This window comes from Podarcis liolepis (genome assembly GCF_965112155.1).
Source record: "Podarcis liolepis genome assembly, chromosome: 1".
Lineage (NCBI taxonomy): Eukaryota > Metazoa > Chordata > Lepidosauria > Squamata > Lacertidae > Podarcis > Podarcis liolepis.
The window spans coordinates 73,213,151-73,235,664 of NC_139554.1; the positions used below are offsets into that span (position 1 = coordinate 73,213,151).

A 22,514-nucleotide genomic window follows, 5' to 3' on the forward strand; every position below is an offset into this window, starting at 1 on the left:
CCTTCAGTATATGGAGACGTTCTGTGCTACTCCCGGCTAAACGTAGCTTCACTCTGGCACTGTGCGCTCCCCTGTTGCCTCTTGTATTAGCCAGCAAAACCAGGAAGACGTCGAACACGCGCGGGCGCGCGCACACACAAACTACAAACCAAATCCGATCCCGAACTGAATTAATCCTTCCCGGATTTTATACGCCACCCCACCCCTCTTTCTCTCTGTGTCTCTCTCTGTCTCTCTCGCTCTCTCTTCCTGATGTGGTTGGATATAAGTCTTGTGGCATTTCCTGCTGCAGAGACTCGGTGAAACAGCTGTCCTGCTTTGGAGTGGCAAAGCTTTTCTTTCTCTCCCCCCCCCCGCCCTCCTCGGATCTGTTGCTTTTTTGCCTGCCTCTGCCTGCCGCCGCCGGCCCTGGAAACCGGGACCCAGGAGGGACGCTTGCCGAGGCTGGCTGCCTCGCTCCGGGCCCTCGAGGGCTCTTGGCTGCGAGGGCGCCAGAAAGCAGCGGAGTAAGAGAGAGGCGGGCGCGGCGGGTGCGCGCCAGGGGCACCACCTCCTCCCCGGGCAGCGCGGCGCATGGCATCGGTTTGGGGAAAGTGACACTTGGCGGCGCGGGAGGAGGAGGAGGAGGAGGCGGCCTCGAGCCCACGGCAGCTTCGGGGACGCGGTCGCGTTGTGGAAGAAGGCGACCATGAGCGACGCGCCGGGGCGATGCTTCCCGGGGAACTTCTGACTATGGTGAGGAGGAGCTGCTTCTTGGCGACGCGGGGCGCGCGCTGCTGTTCGGCTCGCCGGCAGGAATTGGGGCGCGGGGTCTCTCGGGCTGCTGCTGTCTGCGCGCTGAGGAGGAGGTAAGGCGAAGAAGCAGGGCGACGACATGTTTTCGGTTTGCCCAGCAACGTGCGCGCCCGAATGTGTGGATGTGGGGGGGGGGGGGAGGTGGCGCGTCTTCAGCCTCTCCAGGCGGAGGAATCGAGCCCTCTCCTGGCGCACAATGGCTGGGCTGGGTGGTGGGGAGACGGGCGCAACCCGGCGTTTTGCATCGCTCGTGGGACGACAGATGAGGGATGGATATATTTTCCTCCTAAAAACAACAACATCGCCCTTAATGGAGCGAAGGTTTCAGCCCGTATTTAGGCGTTACATACGGGGATTCCCCGTTTTAAAGAGGTGAGACCCGAAGCCCCCCCCCCTCCGTTATTAGTGCGATTTACTAAAAGGTCCTCTCAAATTAGAAAACGGACACGGATGTTCAGATCATTTTAGGAGATTTGATTTTTTAAAAAAGTGGGGGAGACAAAGTGCACCAAAATGTTTCCGTTCACAAAAATCCCTAAGAAGACAACGGTGGCCATGTAAGCAAGAACCCGGAGACGCTGTGTAGCAGCCACCATGTGTTCTGTCCTCAGTGAATGGAACAAGAAGAGTCCCATTCTTAAAGTGCAGGGAATCTCATGGTTTTCAGATGCTGCATCCCCGACGCCCATTCCTGCATCAAGTAGCCTTGTCAGTTGCCTATGTAGCTAAAGGTAATGGCAATAACAGGTTTATTTGTTTGTGTTTGAAAGATTCTTCAGCAGCATGTTTGCAAATCTGTCAGATACTTATTGTATCTGAGGTCTTGCAGAATTACAGTTTGTAAAATGCTGAAGGCAATTCAACTACATAAGGCCTATTAGTTTATTCAGTGGGTTAAAAATAAACTAAATGCTAGCATATATATTTTTAAAAAAACATAATTACACAGCAACAAGGGATTTAGTTTTAATTTTCTTTGCTATGCTTTGCATCCTTCTTTTGTTTTCTGTGCCGTCACAGCAAATTTGATTTTCTTGAAGTTATTGTCCAGTGGTGGCTTATATTGAGAAAGCAACCGGAGAGGCCTGTTTGTTGTTCTAATACCTTTGTATTTAAAGTGAATTTGTTACATGTATTGTTAGGCTCTGTCTTTGGAAAGTGGTGACCCTTTTGGTTATTTTTAAAATACAAGTTTCTCCCCCTTCCTCCCCTCCAGTTATTTCATGTCATGGTGCAGTAAAAATAAACCTCCTCAGTGCCTTGAAATACAGAGTGAATATAAATTGGGAGATCTTGGAATGCAACCCGAGGAAAATAATGAAAACATCTTTCAGATCTGAGGCCAAATGTTACTAATGCTTTATACGTGGGCTGTTCAGGGCCAACATAGGCAGAGCACGTTGCTATTTTTAAGCGCATTTTGTTACAGTTTGGGATTTACCGGGGGAGTGATGGAATGTCAGAAGAAGTCAGGTCTTTGCCTAACAACTGAGCAATTAAGATTCATAACCGAGCCAGTGGTAGACTTAGCCAGACCTAATGGTTGTTGGCAGTTGTGCTTTTTTAGGACATGATTTAAGCAGTCTGGCAGGTGAACCAAGTTTCATTGTGGCATTTACCAGGGGGAGGGGATCCAACTGTATGCTTCACAAACTGCTCATCCTTGGTACTTGGATACCTCCCAATAAAAAGCTTATGAAATTAGAGAGAGAGAAGGGGTGAGTCCCTGCCCAGTTTTGCTCTGACTTGGCTTGGCCCCTTGCCAGCATGTGACCACTGACAGATTCCTCAAGGGAATACGATCTGTGATAGAAAAAAGGGTTCTTCGCCTCTCTTGTATAGCAAAGGTGGCAATGCAGTTACACTTTCTCAAATGCTCTTGGCTGATTTTATCTTAAAGCACCGTGCCAAAATCAGTAATTGCCTATGAAAGAGAGGAGTGCTCAAGGAAGGCCTTCTGCTCTCCATGCTCTGCCATCTTCTGTACAGAAGGGGTTCGGAATTGGGTACCCCAAAAATGAGGAACTGGAAACAACTGCTCTAGTGGCATGTTTGTCAACTATAGCAATGCAGTAGAGGAGCAACGGTGTTCTGAGGGTGGTGCATGGAAAGAAAAGTTTTGGACCAGATCTGTGATGAGAGCCTGACATCCACATGGATGACGGGTGTCTAGGTCAGGGCTCATATATATATTACCAGTGTGCATAACCTTGGGCAAAGATTGTTTGTGGCCCACCATGCATCACTCCCTGAATTCAGCAGAATTCATTTGAAAGGTAAGATGCCTTGTTGAGTCTTTGTCTGGACTGCTGGTTGACAGCAGTAAAGAACAAGGAAGATGAAGCCCTGCATTTGGAATCCTCTTTCATCATCTGCCTTGGGCACCCTGATACTTTTGAGCTGGTCGCCTGCCATCCATAACATCCATAACTGAAGGAGCGTCTCCACCCCCATCGTTCTACCCGGACACTGAGGTCTAGCGCTGAGGGCCTTTTGGCGGTTCCCTCGCTGCGAGAAGCCAAGTTACAGGGAACCAGGCAGAGGGCCTTCTTGGTAGTGGCACCCGCCCTGTGGAATGCCCTCCCACCAGATGTCAAAGAGAAAAACAACTACCAGACTTTTAGAAGACATCTGAAGGCAGCCCTGTTTAGGGAAGCTTTTAATGTTTGATGGATTACTGTATTTTAATATTTTGTTGGAAGCTGGGGAAGTCCAGCCAGATGGGCGGGGTATAAATAATTTATTATTATTATTATTATTATTATTATTATTATTATTATTATTATTATTATTATTATTAAAACATGACACGCACACACCCTTCTCAGAGAGAACAAGCCACCTCAGACTTGGATTTATTTACAGGATTAAAGTGAGTCAAGGAAAGGCTCCTGGATAGCTGGCCGTTTGTTGTGCTTTCTCTTTCACCTTGGGTATGAACCAGACTGTGATTGGCACCTCAGGAAGATAAGCAGCATTTGTAATTACCAGTCAGCTTTGCTGTGATCTGAAATTAACCAAGAAAATGAGCAAGCAAAGGGATGACAACCCTACAGGCAGCATATCTAAGGTGTCGTTCTTGGTACATGAACTGCCTCATTACGTGCCGTGTAACAGGCCCTAACAATACAGTTTCAAATACTTTTACCACCTGTGATTTTTTTTTTTTTTTAAGGCTTAGAGATGGAAGAGGAGGGTGATAGATCCACAATACTATAAACACAGAGAAGTTAATTAGGGATAGAAACATTTCTGTCTTGCCTTTTTTGGCTTCTAAAGAGCCTCCATAGCAGTTTGCAACAATATACATGAGGCCTCCAAAAAAATTGCATTTTTTTTAAAGTTAAGAAAGATAGGGAGATAAAGCAAGGGAATCTTTCTCTCTCTCTCTTGCTTGTCCAGTGTATTCAGTTGATGGGAATGCACAACTTCTTGGAAGTTGACCCAATAAAATATAAGTTGCTAACTACACATCTCTGATTTTATTGGAGGGTAACAGCCTCCAAGACTCCTATAATCATGGGACTCAAAATAAGATTGCAGATGTTTGGCAGCACTGAATCCCACATTTTTCCTTTGCAGTGACGCTGCCTGCTTCCTTTCTTCCAGGACCCAGGCATACAAAATTGGCACAATAATATTTTCAGTTCCAGAGCATCATTGATGGGGGCAGGAGCAAATAATCTCTCTGAGCCTTTGCCTTAAACCATTTCTGTCTTTCATTGTAGCAGATTAAATTCTTCATGCTCTGTGCATATTTGTAAAAAGCTGACCAACCTGTTTGATATTGCACTGATACTTGACTGTTCAAGTGAAAGGCTGAAATAAGAGGATTTTCCCACCCGTGAATTACTAAGTCACTTATTTAATTAACAGCTTGGAGGAAAGTGAGTGCTGAAACTGCTGGTTGTCAGAAAGAGAGTTTTCCTGTGGAGTACTCTGAGACCTCAGATTAATTGTGTAGTATTAGACTAGCTAGACATGAGCTTGTGTCAACATTTCACACTTCTTTGGTTTGCTCTTGACTGAAAGCAGCTGACCTCTTCAATGGACAAGGTTTTCCTTTCTTATCAGAATTGCTAAAGGAAGTGAAGGGTTCAGTGGGTGGTGCAACATCTTCAAAGTTCTGGGTGTTCAGAGGCACTTTGTCTTATCTAAGATTACCAAATCTCTTACAACAGGGACCTGCATGGAAGCCAAGATCAATAATGTTATCTAGGTGGCTTTTCCTTGCTTATTAACTGCTTTGTGTTCATATAATAAGCCAAGTTCTGACTTGCCTTCACCTGGATGAAGGTTGTGCAGGTTTCTTAGGTGTGTATATGACCTGGTGTCATGGCTGCAATATGTGCCCTCGAAAGTGATTATTTTCCATTCATATCCCTGAAGACCGCATATTTGCTTTTTAGACTGGTGAGGGGGGATTGCTGGAGTAGACCTACCCAGCTATTTCCTGCAGTATAACCTTACTCTTCTAGCCCGCTTTTGTTGGATACATTGATGCATCCATGTGTCAGACTGCAGTCATTTTTAAAAAGATGACCATGTGTCGAACCATTCAAAGAACCAAGATTAATGTACTTATCCAACATGAACTAACAAAAGGCATGTTGGCACAGGTGAAATATGGGTTTGTTTGTTTTTTGCACCAGGAATCAAATGAGCTGTCTACTGCCTTGCTGTGAGAGAGGAAACCCAAATTGTCAGCAGGAGAGATTGTTAGGTGGGGCTCTGTGCTTGATCCTCAGCAGTGCTGGGGTGTGATTCCCCACCCCCCAAAAGCCTATTCCTTTAAGAATGGCAAAGCCGCTCTGGTTTTACATGGCTATGCTGCTAGGAAAAAATGATAGCATTAATCTCAATGGGATTATTATGCCCTTCTGCTTTTATGTTCCCCCATTTGTAATTTATTGCAACATGAATATGTGTGTGAATATTTATGTATCGTTGACTTATTTGTTTTGTTGGCTTTATTACAGCAGTTAGTGCAGAGGGGTGAAAAAGCTTGGGATGGATTGATAAATCCGTTTTCTGTATTTGTATATTAACTCTGAGAGACCTTATGAGCAGCAGGCATCTTACTCTCAACATTGTTTGACTCTCACTCCCTGTGGACAGATGACAAGGCTGGTCCAAGGTATTTTGCTACCTGAGGCAAAGGACAAGGTGGTACCCTCCCCTCTTCCACAAACAGAAGCCAACTAGACTGAGAGTTTAATTTGCTTCAACACTGGTGATGGCATACCGTCCTCCATCTAACTTGAGGGCAGCAGACTAGCTTATGACAGGAGAGGGGAACCTTTGTCCCCACCCTGTTGTTGAACTACAATGCCCATCATGCCTCTACAATGCCCCTGCAGGCATGGATAGTGGCCAGGGATGATGGGACTTGTTTGGCAACATCTGGAGGGCCAAAGTTTCCCCACACACCTGACTTAAGTAATGTATGGCAGACCACATAGCTCACCCAGCTCTGTTCTCCAATACCTCACTGCCATGGTCTGTTCCCCACCCACCCACGAAGCATCTGTCTTATCGCCTCACTCTGCCTCCTGATAGATGGCCTCGGTGGTGCATGAAAGTTGCCATTTGCTTATCTGCCCTCAGCACCGATGCCATCCCAGTGCTGGTAACAAATGCCTATCTTCATATCGTATTCATTTACGCCAGGGCTCCTTTCTCTCTCGTTGCTCTGAGGTCACGAGGAAAGGGGTGGTTGATTCATGGATTTAATATCATGTCAGTGCAGTTCATTTGCCGTTATCTCTGAATATGATGCTGCAGACTCCTAGACTATGCAGAGGTGTGGTAAACAGTTGCACATTTCCTTCACTAGAGATTAGAAGCCTCATGGAGCTGGAGGCTATTCATCACCCCAGACAACGTAGAAGGAGAAAACCAGCCCTTTCTCTGCGTCTTGAAAACTGCCCGCTCAGCTACCCCTGAGCTCCATATCCTGTCTGGTTACTTTGTGGTGTTGTTGTTGATTTAATCACAAGGGAGGAAGTGTGATGTGACCCTTATCAGATGTATGACTCACTGAGGGTGCTGGGTGATGTCGCACCACTTCCCTGGAAGTGCCATTGGAACAGGCTGCTGGAATTAATAGTGGGCCAGCAGGTTGATTTTGATAAGCGGCTGGCACAGCTGTGCAGAGAATAGATTTTCCTTTCATGAGAGGAATGTCCGTGCTCTTTGCTAAGCTGCTCTTAAAGGGAATCCACACGGTGTGAGTCCTGCTCCACATTTACACTGTGACACAAAATGATGGCTAACTTCATGGGAGCTGCCAGATAGTATTATTTTTAATTTTTGGAGGTAGGTGTTAATCTTCCAAGGAAGAGAATATGGAACAATGACGATTGGGGGAGACTAGGTGTTGTCATTGCATCTTTCCAGGCGTTTCATCTTTTGTGCATTGCTTTTTGCAGCTTTTCAGCCTTTGAGGCTCCCAATGAAGAAAAGGAAAAGAAACCTCCACCAGCCACCTCCATGCTTGCTGAGAGAGAGAAACTCTTTGCACCTCTCTTGGGTTCAGAACGGAAGGGTGGAAGGGTATTTAGTTCTGGCCTTCAGTGACATGTGGGAATTGGAAGGGGGTATTCATTGCAGGTGAGGTTAAGGCAATTCAAACAGGTACTGAGCTGGAAGACCAAGCAGTCTCTGAGGCACTGTGGAGTTTTGAGAGGATATTTCTTGAGGCCTTTCACAGGCACCATAGAAGGTGCTGGTGGGCACCATGTTGGTGACCTCTGATTTACCGCCTCCATGCATAAGTATTTCCATGTGTCGCACAACTCTTACTTATGTAAAAACACTGAAATGTTGGCAGACAGTAGAATCTAAATCCAAAACATAAATCAGTGTTTTCCTTGGTAGGTCACAAAAGCTTTAGTGATGCAGACATTATTATCATTATCATTATTATCATTAATTTGTCATTGGAGATCATACAGTGCTACAGTTACATCTCCAGCAGTATTGACCCAGCTACAAGTTGTCAGAAATGTAAGTTGCTGAGCCATTTCTGTCTGGGAGTCAGGAAAGGACATTTGACTGAGCAAACAGCTCCCAGGCTCTCGTGATAAGAGTATGAATGAGCAGCATCGCATTGTGTCAGCTGAAAAGTACCAAATTCACGGCTCGAACACTCCTTGTATAATAGGTTTGTCAACCAAGGATTGGGAAATCCTCCCCCTCCCTTCAAAATCCCATCATTTGATTCCATGTTAATATGGATTTATATGCCTATTTGCACCAACACCAGCCCTGGGCCATTTCTTAAAATGTTCATCTGGGTTAAAGTGTTTGGTGGGGGAATGCATTTTTAAGAGTATTCTTGTGCAGACCTGTGGAACTCTTGTCTCTTGTTAATAGAGTCTGCAGCTTCTTAGAATCGGCAGCTTCTCTGGCCAAATATGAGAGGAAGCTGAGGCAGCTCAAGGGTCAAGACACTGAGTTGCCTGATTCTAACCCTTTCTTCCTTTGCTTCTGATCTTCCATCTTAGAATGGCTAGTAGACCACAAAGCAGAGCATATGCAAATAGAATAATTGCAAGCGTATACTTAAGAGAGACCTGCTCTGATTTCTCCTTCAACTCAGATGCCTAACCAAATAATAAAAATAAATTGCAGTATTTGTTGTTTTTTAAAGCTTACACTGTGGAGGATCTTCACTGAGGAGCCCAGCATCCTGTTCTCACAGGGGACAGCTGGATACCCATGAAAAGCTCATAAATAGGACCTGGATATAAAAGCACTGCCACCACTGAAAGGGGAATGGTGGTTACCAGGGTGAATTTCTGTTTTTAGGGCTCTGTACACAACCCTTTGCGGGGACCCTGTTCATTTACCTAAATAAATAAACAAACATGACTATGCCCAAAATTATGGCAGAGCTAACTACTTAAGAATGAGTTTGTTGATAACAAGGGATATCTTTCCTTACTATTAAACAGTACTACTTTTTTCCAGTTAATGATATTCTTATATAGAGAGTTAAAAAGAAAGCACTTCGCGTCATCCGAAATATGACCTTTATTTAAAGGAACAAAATGAATAAACATTCAAAGATTATTATTTTTTAAAATCAACATTTCTTTCCCACAAAGACATCAATAGTTTACATCTCGCAGTGCGGAACTTCTGATTGTTAAAGTTGCTGAACTTGTTAAATATGCTTGATATCTAGTAGAACACATGTCATTTTTGACTCTTTTAATGATTTTTCACCAGCTGCGTTTGATGTGAGTAATACTAACAACATTTTAAGAATTGCTTCTACATTTGGAGACGCGGTACCTGACAAAATACAGGAAGTGTTGCAGTTCACCTTCAAAGACAATAGAAGCAGTCTTCTGAGTGCATATCCAGTTATTTTTGGATGCTGCTGTCTTTCTCCACCTCATCAGTATCCTTCTAAGAATGCAGTTTCGTTGTCTTCAGCTTCATCATAAAACATTTTCCTTAAACTTTTCTCATTTGAGTTTTCAGTAGGATTGGCAATATGAATGAAAACGTCTCCCATTTCACTGTGAACCTTTCAAAGCCACAATGGCATCACCTCTTGTAGAGCTCTTTGTATCCACTGCTAGTCTTGCTTAGAGTAGAATCACTGAAATTAATGAACATGAGTAACTAAGGTCCATTAATTTCAGTGGGCCTACTCTGAGTAGAACTGACATTGGCTACAACCCTTCATTGCCATTTGGCTACTTGATGCATACAAGGCAAGCAGGAACACCCCGTTGGTCCAGTGTGTGATTGAAGGGCCAGTGGAATGTCTTCTGTTCTGGATACTCTTTGGGGGTAATTGAATTTCCACCAAGATTGATGTTGCGTATAATATTGGAATGGGGGGGGGGAATATCCCACAAGACGCTGTTGTTTAGATGTGTAATTCCACAGGGGAATGAAACATTCCCCACAACACTTTAGAGATTGCTGTTAAGGCGCCTTTAAGGGGGAAATGCAACAAGCAGAAGCTCTGTGTTAGCCAGCTGAGGATTCCATATTGGTGTTAATTGGTTCTGAAATCTAGCCAAATAAACTGAAAGCAGATTGCTTGATGAAATGTATCAGTATGTTGTTCCACTTATGCTTCTTTCTTTCGTTTCTTAAATCATTCCTTGACAGTTCTGTGTAGTTTTTCCATACTGTTTTATTTTAAATTACCCCATTCCCCGTTCCCCCCTTTTTGCATCTGGAGGGTTGGGATTCTGCACCTGCCACTTCTGGCATTCATTTATGAGTTACCAGTACTAAATTCTGAAATATACTGTTGCCGAGGCAGTTTGCCAACCGCAGCAGGTTTGCAAAAGCAACCCCAAACCTCTCGCCACCCCAAGGGGATTGGAAGTCAAATTCTCGGCTGCTTTTCCCAGCCTCTCCTGGTGACATAAATAAAAAGCTTTCAAATCCGTCTTGTCCCTGCTGCATTATGATCTGTGTATATCTGGAACTCATCATTCCTAAACAGAAGAGTTGAAAGCTATTAGACTCTTAGACATGTGGGAAATGTGCATGCATTTACAAGCACTATGCTAAAAGTGTTTGTTTTTAGAATATAGGGCACTTCTGCTGATTCGGAAGTTGATGTAAATGTTTTGCTTTTGGAGAGCATATCCGAGTTCTTTTGATTTATCTTGAGATTCATTCCCTTTCCTATCCTGGTGGCCTGGGGAGGATAAAAACTAATAAAACTGAAGATCTGGATTTAATGACTGTTCTTGTAACCTCTGTGATCTCCAGGTATAAGATAACAGTGCTAGCTAGGCAGTTTCAGTTCTAATTGTGAAGTAGATAAATCAAAGTTGAAATATAAAGGGATGGAGGGATGTGACAGTGGCACAGACAAATCATTTCCCCTATTTCCAGTGTTCAGAGGTGAGTGTCATTGCTTACACAGCCACAGTGGCTCCATCCATCCAAAGGAGGGAGGCATCAGCAGGCTCAGAGGAACTCCCAGGTTTATGAAGCTTGTATAAAGAGAGAGAGAACAGGAGTCCACACTTTTTGTTGCAGGTCCCATTTGCACCACTGGAACAACAGTGGGAGACAGCTACTGCTGTCCTCATGCCCCACTTGTTGACTTTCCAAAGGCATTTGATTCGATACTGTTGTAACAGCATGCTGGATGGATGTTCAGTCCGATGCAAGGCTTCCCACTTTAATTTCTCAAGCAGTATTCGAAAAACAACATTCCTTGTTAATACCATGCAAGATTGTATTACACACTGATTAAAATTTCAGGGCTACTTGGGTGGCCGTTTCCAGAAGGTGGTTCTGGGAGACGACTGTTTGGCTCCAAGGCAGTTATGGTTTGGGGTCACATGGGTAGGATCATCTTAAGATGCCTTGCTTCATATACTACCACCAAGTGATGGGAGGCAGTTGGCTACAAAGAACAGGGCCTTCTCAGTGGTAGTACCCCAATTATGGAACCGCTTCCCAAAAAGAGACTTGACTGGTGCCTTCTTTGTGCCCTTTTCAGCACCAGGTGAAGATCTTTTTACCCACCTAAGCCTTTTAACTTCTGCTTTAAAATAAACCCTAGGTATACCTTCATTGTTTTAATCATCAAGCCACTAATTTACAGTGAAGAAAATTGAAGTCCAGCGTAATTTCAGCCTCATTTGAACGGCTGTCTAGTTTTCATTGCCCTTACTGGAAATCTTCCCGATGACTTAAGTTGTGGTTAAAATGTTCTCTGGAATGGGATGCTACTAATTCATTTTAACTGTCTAGCAAACTATGGACTTCAGTGAAATAACACAGCTGTTAGCTAATTATACATACATTTTCAAAGCACTGTACAGACTACTTATTGAAACAATTAGTCTTTAAAATGGCCAAATGAGGCGTAAGGACCAGTATTATTATCTCCAGTTCCAGGCTGTTCATCTTTTTGAGTGCAGCCTGGAACTCGCTCAGCTGGTAAAACTTGTCTTCTATACTTCCTTGGTGGGAAAAGTCTTGAAAGTCTAACAAATGCATCTGTATTCTACAGCATGCAGCAGGTCTGCCTGAAGCTAACAGCAGCAGAAGTGATAGTTTGAGACCAGGCTCTTTTGCCAAAGATGCTGGGTACAATTGAGTATTCCCACGAAACAAGCTTAAAGCCTGTTAAAATACGTAAGTGGAATACTATACATATGCTGAGTTTCTGTTGTGGCTTGAATGGGAGAATACTTCACATGGTTGCTACCTGGCTGGTTCTAAAATTAGCCTTGTGTGCTAAAATTAGTCTTGTTTGGCTTGGCCCTGGTGCTATTTTTAAATCGGGGTAAAAATAATAAATCAACCTGGAGTTGCTCAGCCCAGACCTCATTGTTTCACACACATTGCCGAAGAATAACTGTCCCAAAGGGTAGAGGAGCCTAAGCCTAAGCTGCTTGTTATCTGCCATTTGCAACCATGGCTCTTCTACTTTGATTTCCAGAGGCGGACAAAAGTTTTACCAGAATCTTCTGTATTGTGCAATTCATTTGTGCTTAAAATTAAAATTTGAGCTTGATTAATTATTCCAGTCCTAAACACACTTACTGGGGAGCTTATACAGGTTGTTCCGGTTTGTCTTGGTGTTTTGGGATGGGGGAATCTGATGCAGATGTAGAGTTAAAATTAACATGGCATCGTAAATGTACTAAGAGCAACCTTAAAGGGTTGTTCAAAGAGCATAAAATCTACCAACAGAGTACAGGTGAAGCAGATTCATTAAAATGCTAATTGTGTACAGGAGCTGCTGGCTTACAATGGGGCTTTTGAATAACTCTCTAATACATACTTAGCTAATTTACAAACAAAGAGCACCTCTTCTTCAAGGCCTCAGCCAAGTTTTAATAACAGGGGACACTGATCATCTGGTGCATAATATAACACGAAGGCTTCAGTGGTATGCTGCTACCAGTAATTATAACTACACTTTACCAGTAACTGTCACAGCTACATTTTAAGAGACTTTATTCCTTGTTTGTCCCAACTCTGTTCTGCACTCTTTATCCAATGTTTTGTACAAAACGACTATCATAACATATGCAACTGCCACCCATTTCATGTGCCTAAAGACTGGACAAATGGAAGTTAATGAATTCTCTTTGGACCACCAAATAAGAACAATAACAGTTGTCTTGCCTTGAGCCAGGATTTAGCTCCAGAACCAGTTTTGGGTTACACAAATAAGAGTTTGCCTCTATTCACGTGAAGAGAGTTTTTGCCTTATTACTGTGCAACCACAGCACACACCACCACACACATCTGGCATTCAGAGGGAAGGGATTTGGGGTCAGAAATTGCATGTGGATTTCACCTCTGGTGCTTTTGTGTTTTAGTTCACACAATTATTACAATACCAGCATTTCCCATATGCCTTGTGTGGATGACTTCAGGCATTTCCAACTTTCAAGAGACTGAGATCTACTCCCACTATAAACAAACTAGCAGTGATCTACCAAAGTTGTTGAACTTTTTTTAGGTCGGGGGCCCCCACGATCTACCATAGACACCCCACAATCTACCAGTAGATCACAATCTACCTGTTGGACATCCTTGCCGTAGGCCATTATTCATGATTCAGAGCTCTCTCTTTTGGCTCTGGAAAGTGAACACACTTGCATTGTCAGTTAGCTGAGCCTGCCAAAAAAATGGAGAAAAAAATGGAGAGTCTTGTTGCTTAGAGACCATTTAAACCACATTCCCCTCCCAACCAAAAAATCCTGGGAACTTTAGTTTGCCCTGATGGAGCTACATTTCCCAGCACCCTTAACAAACCACAGTTCCCCATGAGTCTTTGGTGTGGGGAGGGAGTGGAGAATTGTACTTTAAATGTATGGAGCCTCTGCTGGCCTCTACCCCTGCTCTGTTTGCTTTGCTTTGCCCTGCTGTTAAGACAAACCAGGTGTTCTAAGGTCTTGCTATTTTCCACTACAAAGTAGGTTTTGGAAGACGGTTGGTAATTGATCTTGTATCTCAGCGTGGTCTTAAAAGGCTCTTATGAACCAGAGTTGTTAGTTTTGGCACAATAAGCTTCTGAGGAGGAGGAAATGGTTTCATGCCATCACTGTTGATGACGTCCGTGTTAGCGAATGGTGTGCAGCAAACGGCTGCCATAAGACAGTGGTGCAGTGTGCCACTGATAAAAAGGTGAACTGTATCGGAACATCTTGCAGCTTACTTACTTGAAAGTAAGTCCCACTGAATTAAATGGGACTAACTGCCTAGTAGATGTATGCCTTGTTAGAGCACTTGGGCTAAATGAGCGTTGATAATCTCAGCCGGGAAAGGCGACTGCCAAATTCTGGATTTCTATGCACGAGGAAGAATCCTAGATCAGGGTGGAATAAGTAACTCTGAAAGGAGCTATAGCTTCACGTGCCTGGTTTTTGTGGCATGAGTTTACTGTGGTGCTGAAAGGCACCTACAGTTGAAGCCCCTTTCTCCTATGCTAGACTGCAACCGTTTTTCCTTGGGAGGGAAGGAAACATTACTAGCAGTTTTCTACAGTAGAGGAATACCACCTGCGACTACATACTAATAACACCAAATGGGTTCATTTCGTAGAATGAAAAAAACTAGCAAGAGGAAGAGGAAAGCTACTACGAAATGTTCTTTGTGTCAAATCAATTAAATTAGGATTTACTTGAAGTACTTGCTGTTGGAATTATTTTCCACACGGGGGAAATCGGTTTTAAAAGGCGGCTCATATGGTTCATTCCTGCCCTTATTACAGATAGCATTGACTCAGCACCTGTGATAGCGGAAAGTGCAGCTGCCTCCCCAATAATTCTTTTTTCCAGCTAGACAGTAATTTGGGAGAATCTGATTTATCCATGCGAATTACTCTGTTGTGCGTAGAACAAGGTCGCCTTGCTTTGTGTCCCCGGCCTTCTCTATATCTACCCAGACATCATTCCCCCCCTGGCATTTCATTCAATTCCTGAAATCATTCTCAGTTCACTTCATATTTAGGTTATTCGTTTCTGGTGTTGTTGGGCTGTTGGGCATATTGAAAATCAATTCCGTGGTTTTATACTCCTAAAATTGTCAGGGTTGGGTTGTGGCCGGTTGAGGCATCGTTATTGATTTCAGATTCTGCAGGGAAAAATGCTTTTTGCACATGCATGATCATTCCTCTAAATATCATTGACTATGCAAGGGTGACCATTTTGCCCCCTTATGAATTAAACCCTTCAAAAAATAAAACAAAACTGGTTATTTTTTTCTGTTGGTTAGTCTTCCTTCTTGGAAACATTCTTGTTTGTTTTAAGAGACTTTATACTGCTTTTTAGGACAGTCACAAATCAGGGAACAATCAATAAAACATGTCAGAACAGTTAATACAGTGATAAAATCTCATTACATTTAAACAGTAAAGGAAAAAAAGAGACTAAAATCAGTCCTGGAGAAATGGCCTCTGTTATCCAGCATCACAGCTGTATTTTAGCCACTTAAATCCCATTGAATTCAATGCTGATTGTAGGAGATGGTGCTGGAACACTTCCATATTGTTAAGTATGCTGATGTTTTGGAGGGTCTCTCTTTTTTTTGGGGGGGGGGGATATCTTTCAATAATTAGAGCCTTACATAGAGCCATACATAATTAGAGCCTCATTTTAAGGAGGACAGTAGCTCATGTGAATCCTCCGTCTTTAGCAGTCTTAACCTAACCGCAGAAGTTTATGTACAGTTTTGGGTGTGTCACTTAATATGCAGTTTCTTCTTCTGTAAATTAGAGACAGCACCATGCTCCATCTATTGGGTTTGATTCCTTAAAACCCGCATATACTTTCCTTTGTCACTGTAAAGCTAAGAATTATTTCTAGGCACAGGGTTTCTTTCTTTCTTTCTTTTTTTAAAAAAATATTCTTTTGGCTCCATTTAATTAAAAGCAGACGTTTTGCGACGGGGTGGGATGAGATATCCAAATGCCTTTTTGTCTGTGGGGCCTGTACTGTGAATAACAGATTGCATCTTCTGGACAGATATTAATAGTCACACTAATCTTTGATCTTCTTCTTTTTTAAAAAAAAGGTTTTGCCAAAGGAAACTTTAAAATTTTATTTAAAGAATAATGGGTATTTTCACCCTTCGATTTGGGATACTTTTGGCGACTGTGTGTGAACCAGGGAAGGAAGGATCCTCTCTGTGGCACATGGTTTTTGTCCCAAATATCTGCTTCTTTCAACAAAAGACCCTCTCTCAAAGCCAGGGCTTTTTTTTCCGGTGGGAACTCAGTTCCGGCACCTCTCAAGTGGCGCCATTGCGATTCTAAGAGAATGAGGGACGTGTTCATGGTGAGTTTGGCCCCTCTTTTTCTAGCAAAACCATATCAAAGCCATATTAAAAACTGCTTTTGAAAGTTACATCTTCTTTTTTAAAAAAAGCCTTCTTTGTCGTGGCCCCTTCCTTTGCAGAAATGTCTCCCATTACAGGTATGTCATGCGCTGCCATTGTTGCTATTTCAGTGAACATGTATCTGTTTACTCAGGCTTTTAACGTTTTTAATGAATGACCGTTTTAGTCTTCTCTATTTAGTTGCTTTTAGTTGTCTTTTTTAACTGGTTTATGGTTTTTTAAATGATAGTTAAAATGATAGTAATGATCCATTTTATTCTGTTGAAAAGCACTTAGGTATATATGATTATAGTCCTAAACAATTCATAATCATTTTAAAGAAATATGAGCTCTATCCATTGGAAGCTGAGGTATCTCACTGTAAAATAAATTAAATGTTTATATCTTGCCATTTTATTTCCTAAATTAATACTTTGAGGTTCCATGTACAGTGGGTGAGAGTTGCTAGAGTTACATTGAAGACACCTTGGACACTATGGAACTCTTCTGGAATAAGGGAGTTGAGGAAGCCTGTCTTGCTGCTTCACTTATGTGATGGTAAACGTAGGAAGAGGGCAGCCCTCAGAGGTGAACCTGAAGCAGAACCATTCTGAGACATGACTTTGCAATAGTATGAAATCTTTTTCAGTTGTATGATTCCAGGAATATATACGGTACTGTCTGAGGAAACCAATTGATTAGCATTTTGGAAAGGGCAAAGCAAATTGAGGGAGCCTGTCTTCAGACAAGTTGGCTTTTATGTTTTCGCAGGCAAAAGCATTGTGGAAATGTCAAATTCTTTATAAATACCAGGCCGTGGCTTTTTCACTTTCATCACGGGTGTGGCTCAAGGAGGAGAATAGACTTTCAAAATTCCTAAACAAATGTTTCTACAATATTGGTTAACTTCCTGTTCTTAGAAACAATCACTTGTGGCCCTCAAAAGCATGAAGGAGATAGCCTCCTCGCCACTAAGGAATACCTTTTTCTTTTCTTTCTTTTCTTCTTCTTCCTCCTCCTCCTCCTCCAAATACCATCTCCTGGTTGAGAATGTGTTTGCTGAGCCCTACAGAAATTCTGGAACATTCCATAGCTGTCAGGCACTGAAATAAAATACTGCGCTTAGAGAATTTGGATGAATAACCACATATTTTTGTATGTTGTGGGTTGAAAATTGCCTGTACAAAGGACCACAGATCTATCACTTTGAAATGTCAAGCCTGCAATGCTTAGAATAGGCTTTTTGTCTTCTTTCCCATACATACTGCAGGCATAGGACATTCATAGTGCTGCAGAAAATGGACAAGATGGACAAGGAAATAGTTCTTTCATCTAGCCCTTCTTATTGAAGGGCTAGATGGAGGCCAAGATCACCTCTCCACTGATGTGAACAAAGAAGGCTTTAAATGCAGAAGAAAAAGTATAGTGCAATCAGGCCGCAGAGGCACTTCCTTAAAGGATCTTGATGCACCAGTAAATTCCAAAATACTAATGTTCCCAGTTACACAGCTTGAGCTAAACAGATAAAGTTTCTTATGATCCCATAGGAAACCAGCAGAGGAGGCTGCCCACTATGCCACTATATGATTCCCTGCTCTAGTTTTTCCTCCTTCCAGTCAGTATTCACTGGGGATGTGTTATGTACATCAGATGTGCTTGAGTCACTCAGTCACTGCCAATGCAGAGAACAGAATTTCTTCTTCTCAAAGGAGCTGCCCATTGCATCTCTGTGTGAGTCACTGCTCTGGGCTTGTCTCTTTTCAATCAGGAGACTTGGCCATTCAGTGACCTGCAGAAACACAGCAGAGTGGGCTTTTCTGTTATTCTCACACACTCTCAAAGTAAGCCTGAAGTCTGAGAGCTGATGACAGATTCTCAAGGACCTGTTAATATGCTTGAGAGTTTGGCCCCAAAGTATCATGCATTGTCTTCCTAATTTTTAATCCTGCACCATAGATAAGGCTGCACTGCTAACAAGGCTTAAAGGTAACAACAACATCTGAAAATGGTTGATTCTTATAATTTGGAGAGGTTATATTCCATCCTTCCTCTCTTTGATTATTGGTGGCTTCCTCTATTTAGTCAAATGCGTGCAGTGTAACACTTAACTTGTGTACACTCTGCACAGATCACTGTGTTCAATATAATCCACTACCGAAAAGACTTAATTTTGCGGGGCGGGGGATTACATAAATAAAGATTGATGGCATGGTGAAACACTTGGACAGCCGTGCCATTTGGCAAGGGGATGATTGTTTGTGTGATCTGCCCTTGTCAGTTATTCAGTAATAGGAATAAAGGAGAAGTTCTTGCTGCTGAGGCACCTCTTGTATGACTTGTTGATCTCCGGATTCCGGCCTTTGTTGTGGAAATGGGGCCATGTTGCTTTAATACAGACACAACCTTTGTCCTGATCTTCGAAGATGTTCTGAACCATGACTTTGGCGCAAGCAACACTCGAGTTAATTAGCAGCTGGCACAATGTTTGTCTCAGGGAGTGCAGCTTCTTAGGGAGTGCAGCGTGGAGGTCTATTTCTACATGGCTGCATGGTCATAAAATCATCTGTACGATGGGACACATGTGAGGAAATGAGGAATATGAACCTGGAGTGTCTAAAATTATGGGGCGTGTGAAGCCAGAGGATGATGTGACATTAAATGCCTGCTGTCAACGAGGCCCTTTAGATAAGCTTTAAAGGACCAAGTTGCTGCCATTGCTTCTGCCATATTCTGTAAACAAAGGCATTTCTCATTAAAATGCAGTTGTGAAAAAAATCAAGGACACTCTAGGAAAGCTGACAAGTCACTGGGCACTCAGCAATTTGTTTCATGCTCTCCCCTGCATCTTCATTTAAGGGGTTTTTCGCATTTTAAAACAAACCTTCCGGTTCTGAAAATATTTTCTCGCTGTTAATAATGACCTCAAAAAATACTCTGCCCGTTTTTGCCCTTTTAGAATTAAAGAAATGGTGTTTGGCGTGCATTCCTTGAAAATGAATGATTAATAATAGCTGAACTCAGAAGTGGGGTCAGGAGTACAGGTGGCCCATTCTGGCAAGGATATTCTCCTTGTCCACCTATTACATAAGGATAGAGACTCATTCGGGGCAGCTGGTGTATCCAGTAAGTGGAAAGTTAAAAGCCCCGCCCACCCTGCTAAGCCACTCCCACTGCACCTTTCTTTCCACATAAAAGGAGCCTGGAAAGAATTCTGATGTTTTGGCAGTTGTCTGCTGTTCCAGCACATGCCAGATTGTTTTCTGTATAGTGTACACTGTCTTCAGGAAAATATCAGAAGTATAAGATAGACACAAAACCACATGCTCTCACATCTGATTGTTGGAGACAGTTGCAAAGCTAGTACAGTATAGATCAGCTCAAGAGAAATCAGCATTTTAAATGGAAATCTAGAGGTCAGCCATTTAGCCATCTTGGAAAAGATTAAATCAAAGGCAGAAAGTGGGACAAAAAGAAGTGTGTTTCCCGACAAGCCCATCTCAAGGTCAGAATGACCTTCCTTTTAAAACTCAAGGCTAGTTAAATAGCAGCACTGCAGATCTTTTAAAAACTCTTAAAAATATTGTCCAGATATAAACATGTAAACAATGAACGGATTGTTTCAGTTGCATAGATTGTGTTTATGAGTATACAATTCAAGTTATTGCTTGGCTCTAATCCAAGCTTGGCATTTGAAAGAAAATAAATAAATAAATATTGTATCTCAAATACCACCAACGTGATAATTGACTCCTTCACTCCTCCTACATAGGCTGTCCATAGACATTTAGTAGGGCTCCAGAATTAAACATTTTGACAGTAAAGCTCAGTATATGAAAACAAATGTTGCATTTGTCTGCCTTCTCAGAGCAGTGGTTGACTGTTTATCTTGTGAATGGGTACCACTTGTCTAAAAACATTAATTCAAATGTTTAATCTGTACTGAGAAAGGAGAATACATATAGTAATACAATACATTATTCTATAAATTTATAAAGCGCTTTATAGTCGGAGGCCATTAAAGCAGTGTACAACAATCTAAAAATAAGATAAAATACAAAAAGTACAAATTCTACAATCAAAACCATTTCTACAAGCTCTAAGAACAATAAAAGCATTTCAACAGACAAGTAATTCATACACAACCAGGGAGTCCTCCACACCAGCCCGCCCCCTGTCCCCCAAAAGCAGTACTTCTGTCTTGTCAGGATTCAACTTCAGTGGTCAGTGGTCAGATATGTAACCAGTGGTAACTTCTGTGGTGTCAATGTTGTCAGTGTTTTCCTGTGACGTGAGTGCAAAAGAGGACTACACAGGACACAGGAATGAAATGAGACAGCAATTGTAAAATTCATTACAAAGAAGGCAACATAAACAATAATGTTACAAGCTTATTATTGCCTTTCGTGCCATCATTTTGGAGGAATTATTATTATTATATTTATTTATTTATACCGCACCTATCTGGCTGGGTTTCCCCAGCCACTCTGGACGGCTCCTAACAGAATATTATTATTATTAATAATAAAAAAGTAACAAAATATCAAACATTAAAAACTTCCCTAAACAGGGCTGCCTTCAGATGTCTTCTAAGAGACAGATAGTTGTTTATTTCCTTGACATCTGCTGGGAGGGTGTTCCACAGGGCGGGCGCCACTACCGAGAAGGCCCTCTGCCTGGTTCCCTGTAACCTCACTTCTTGCAGTGAGGGAACCACTAGAAGGACCTCGGAGCTGGACCTCACTTGTTGGGAAGAGAACACATTTTCTCTAATAAACCAAAAGGAGGTCCCTTGCAAAACCCAAACCAAGGAAGAGTGTTTTGGGGAGTGTAGGAGGAAAAAGGGAGAAAAGATAAAGGGCTTAAGTGCAAGAAATTATGCGAGCTTTGAGTAATTCCCTTAAGCTCTTCTGAAATGCTCAGCTCTGGCACAGACATGCAGCTGTGATCCGATGGGAGGTGTGTAAAGACTACACAGCTTTGCTGTAACATCGTGTCCTCCCAACTGCCCCAAGAGCGAACTCTGGGCCAGCGTGGGACTCCCTGTCTGGTATTTACTAATTCATCTGGCACTCATGAGTAGTTGTTATTGTTCCTGACGTTGTTGAGCATTTATTTCGAGAATGCACAAGGCTTAGGAGTAGACAAAGAGAAATATCAGCCTCAGCTGTTGACGCGGAGTCCCCAAGTTCTTGGAAACTGTAGCCTTTTGGAGACCCACTGCGTAACATTTTCTAAATGCCAAGCCTTATTGACTAGCAAATGCATTGCACTTGGTTCCGCGGAAAAGAGCGCTTTTATTTTTAGTGTCATCAATATAGCCTCAGCCCTCAAGCCTTAGGCACTGCTCTAAAAATGTTGTTGTTTTTAAAGGGGGGAAAAATCATGCCCACCTAGCAATGGCGACAGTGGCAGTAACGCCAAAATCCAAACCGATCACACTTTGCTCTTTTAGGCCCTGGGTAAACTGGCCACTTCCTTGGATTTTTAATTACAACACTTAGCATTTTTTCTTGACTGTTCAAAGCCCATCAAATACATTGTCTCAATAATCATCTCAAGTTCCCTGTAAGTCAGGCCAGTATTAATGCGCTCAAGGGCATCTGCATTGTGTGCAGAAGAGCTTGGGCTCAATATCAGGCATTTCCAGGTAGGACGAGAAAGGTCCTCTCTCTGAAACCGGAGAGAGCAGCTGCCAGTCCGTGTAGACAGCACTGAGCTAGATGGACCAATGTTCCGAGTTGGTCAGGCAGATTTTTCCAGAGAGGCCTTAGGACTGATTCTGAGACACTCGTCTTATTTGGCTCTCTTTTTAAAAACTGTTTGCTGTCGTCTTTTGTCATATTGAAAGTGCAATGTGATGAATATGCTTCCTATGATTTTGATAGTTCGTTGCCTGCTGAAGATGTTTTCGAAGCTTGAAGAAGGGAGTAGGGAGCAGAGGGTCTGATTTAGTTTGCTCCCTTCTGTTTGACCCTTGAACAAGAAATCCAGCCGTATCGCAAATGACTTGCCTATGCCTAGAGACCTATGCACAGGTAGGGGATAACGGAGAAATTTGGTTTGTATTTTAATGAGAAACTACCACAGCTATCCTTTGAAAGTCAGTTTTCTCTTAATTTCTATCTTTTTTTAAAAAACAACAACAACTGTATATAGATATTGTTGTAAACCGCATTGATATTTTTAATGTTATTGCAGTATATAAATAATTCATTAATATTATTATTATTAACCCAGTCAGATGGGTGGGGTACAGATAATAAATTATTATTTTTAAATAAATAAAAGAAGTTGCCTGTAGAAAACTGGCAATGAAACTCCCTTTTTTGAGAGTGTTGTAGTTTTTTTCTCCCCATTCTCTGCATTAAAAAAAAAATAATGTACCCGAT

At 42.4% G+C, this 22,514-nt stretch overlaps 1 protein-coding gene across 2 annotated transcripts in view; it reads left to right on the forward strand.

Moving 5' to 3' along the window:
* The first annotated feature begins 204 nt into the window (after window positions 1-204).
* The window catches only part of OSBPL5 (oxysterol binding protein like 5), a 127,961-nt gene continuing 105,651 nt past the window's right edge, over window positions 205-22,514 (forward strand). Inside the window, exon 1 of one of the 2 annotated variants that reach the window (XM_083503268.1) lies at window positions 205-848. Coding sequence is in view for 1 of the 2 variants with exons in the window: in XM_083503267.1 (XP_083359393.1) it covers window positions 709-735 (27 nt within the window). In the remaining variant the exon portion in view is untranslated. The remainder of the gene's footprint in view (window positions 849-22,514) is intronic. The other variant, XM_083503267.1, reaches the window with a different exon arrangement.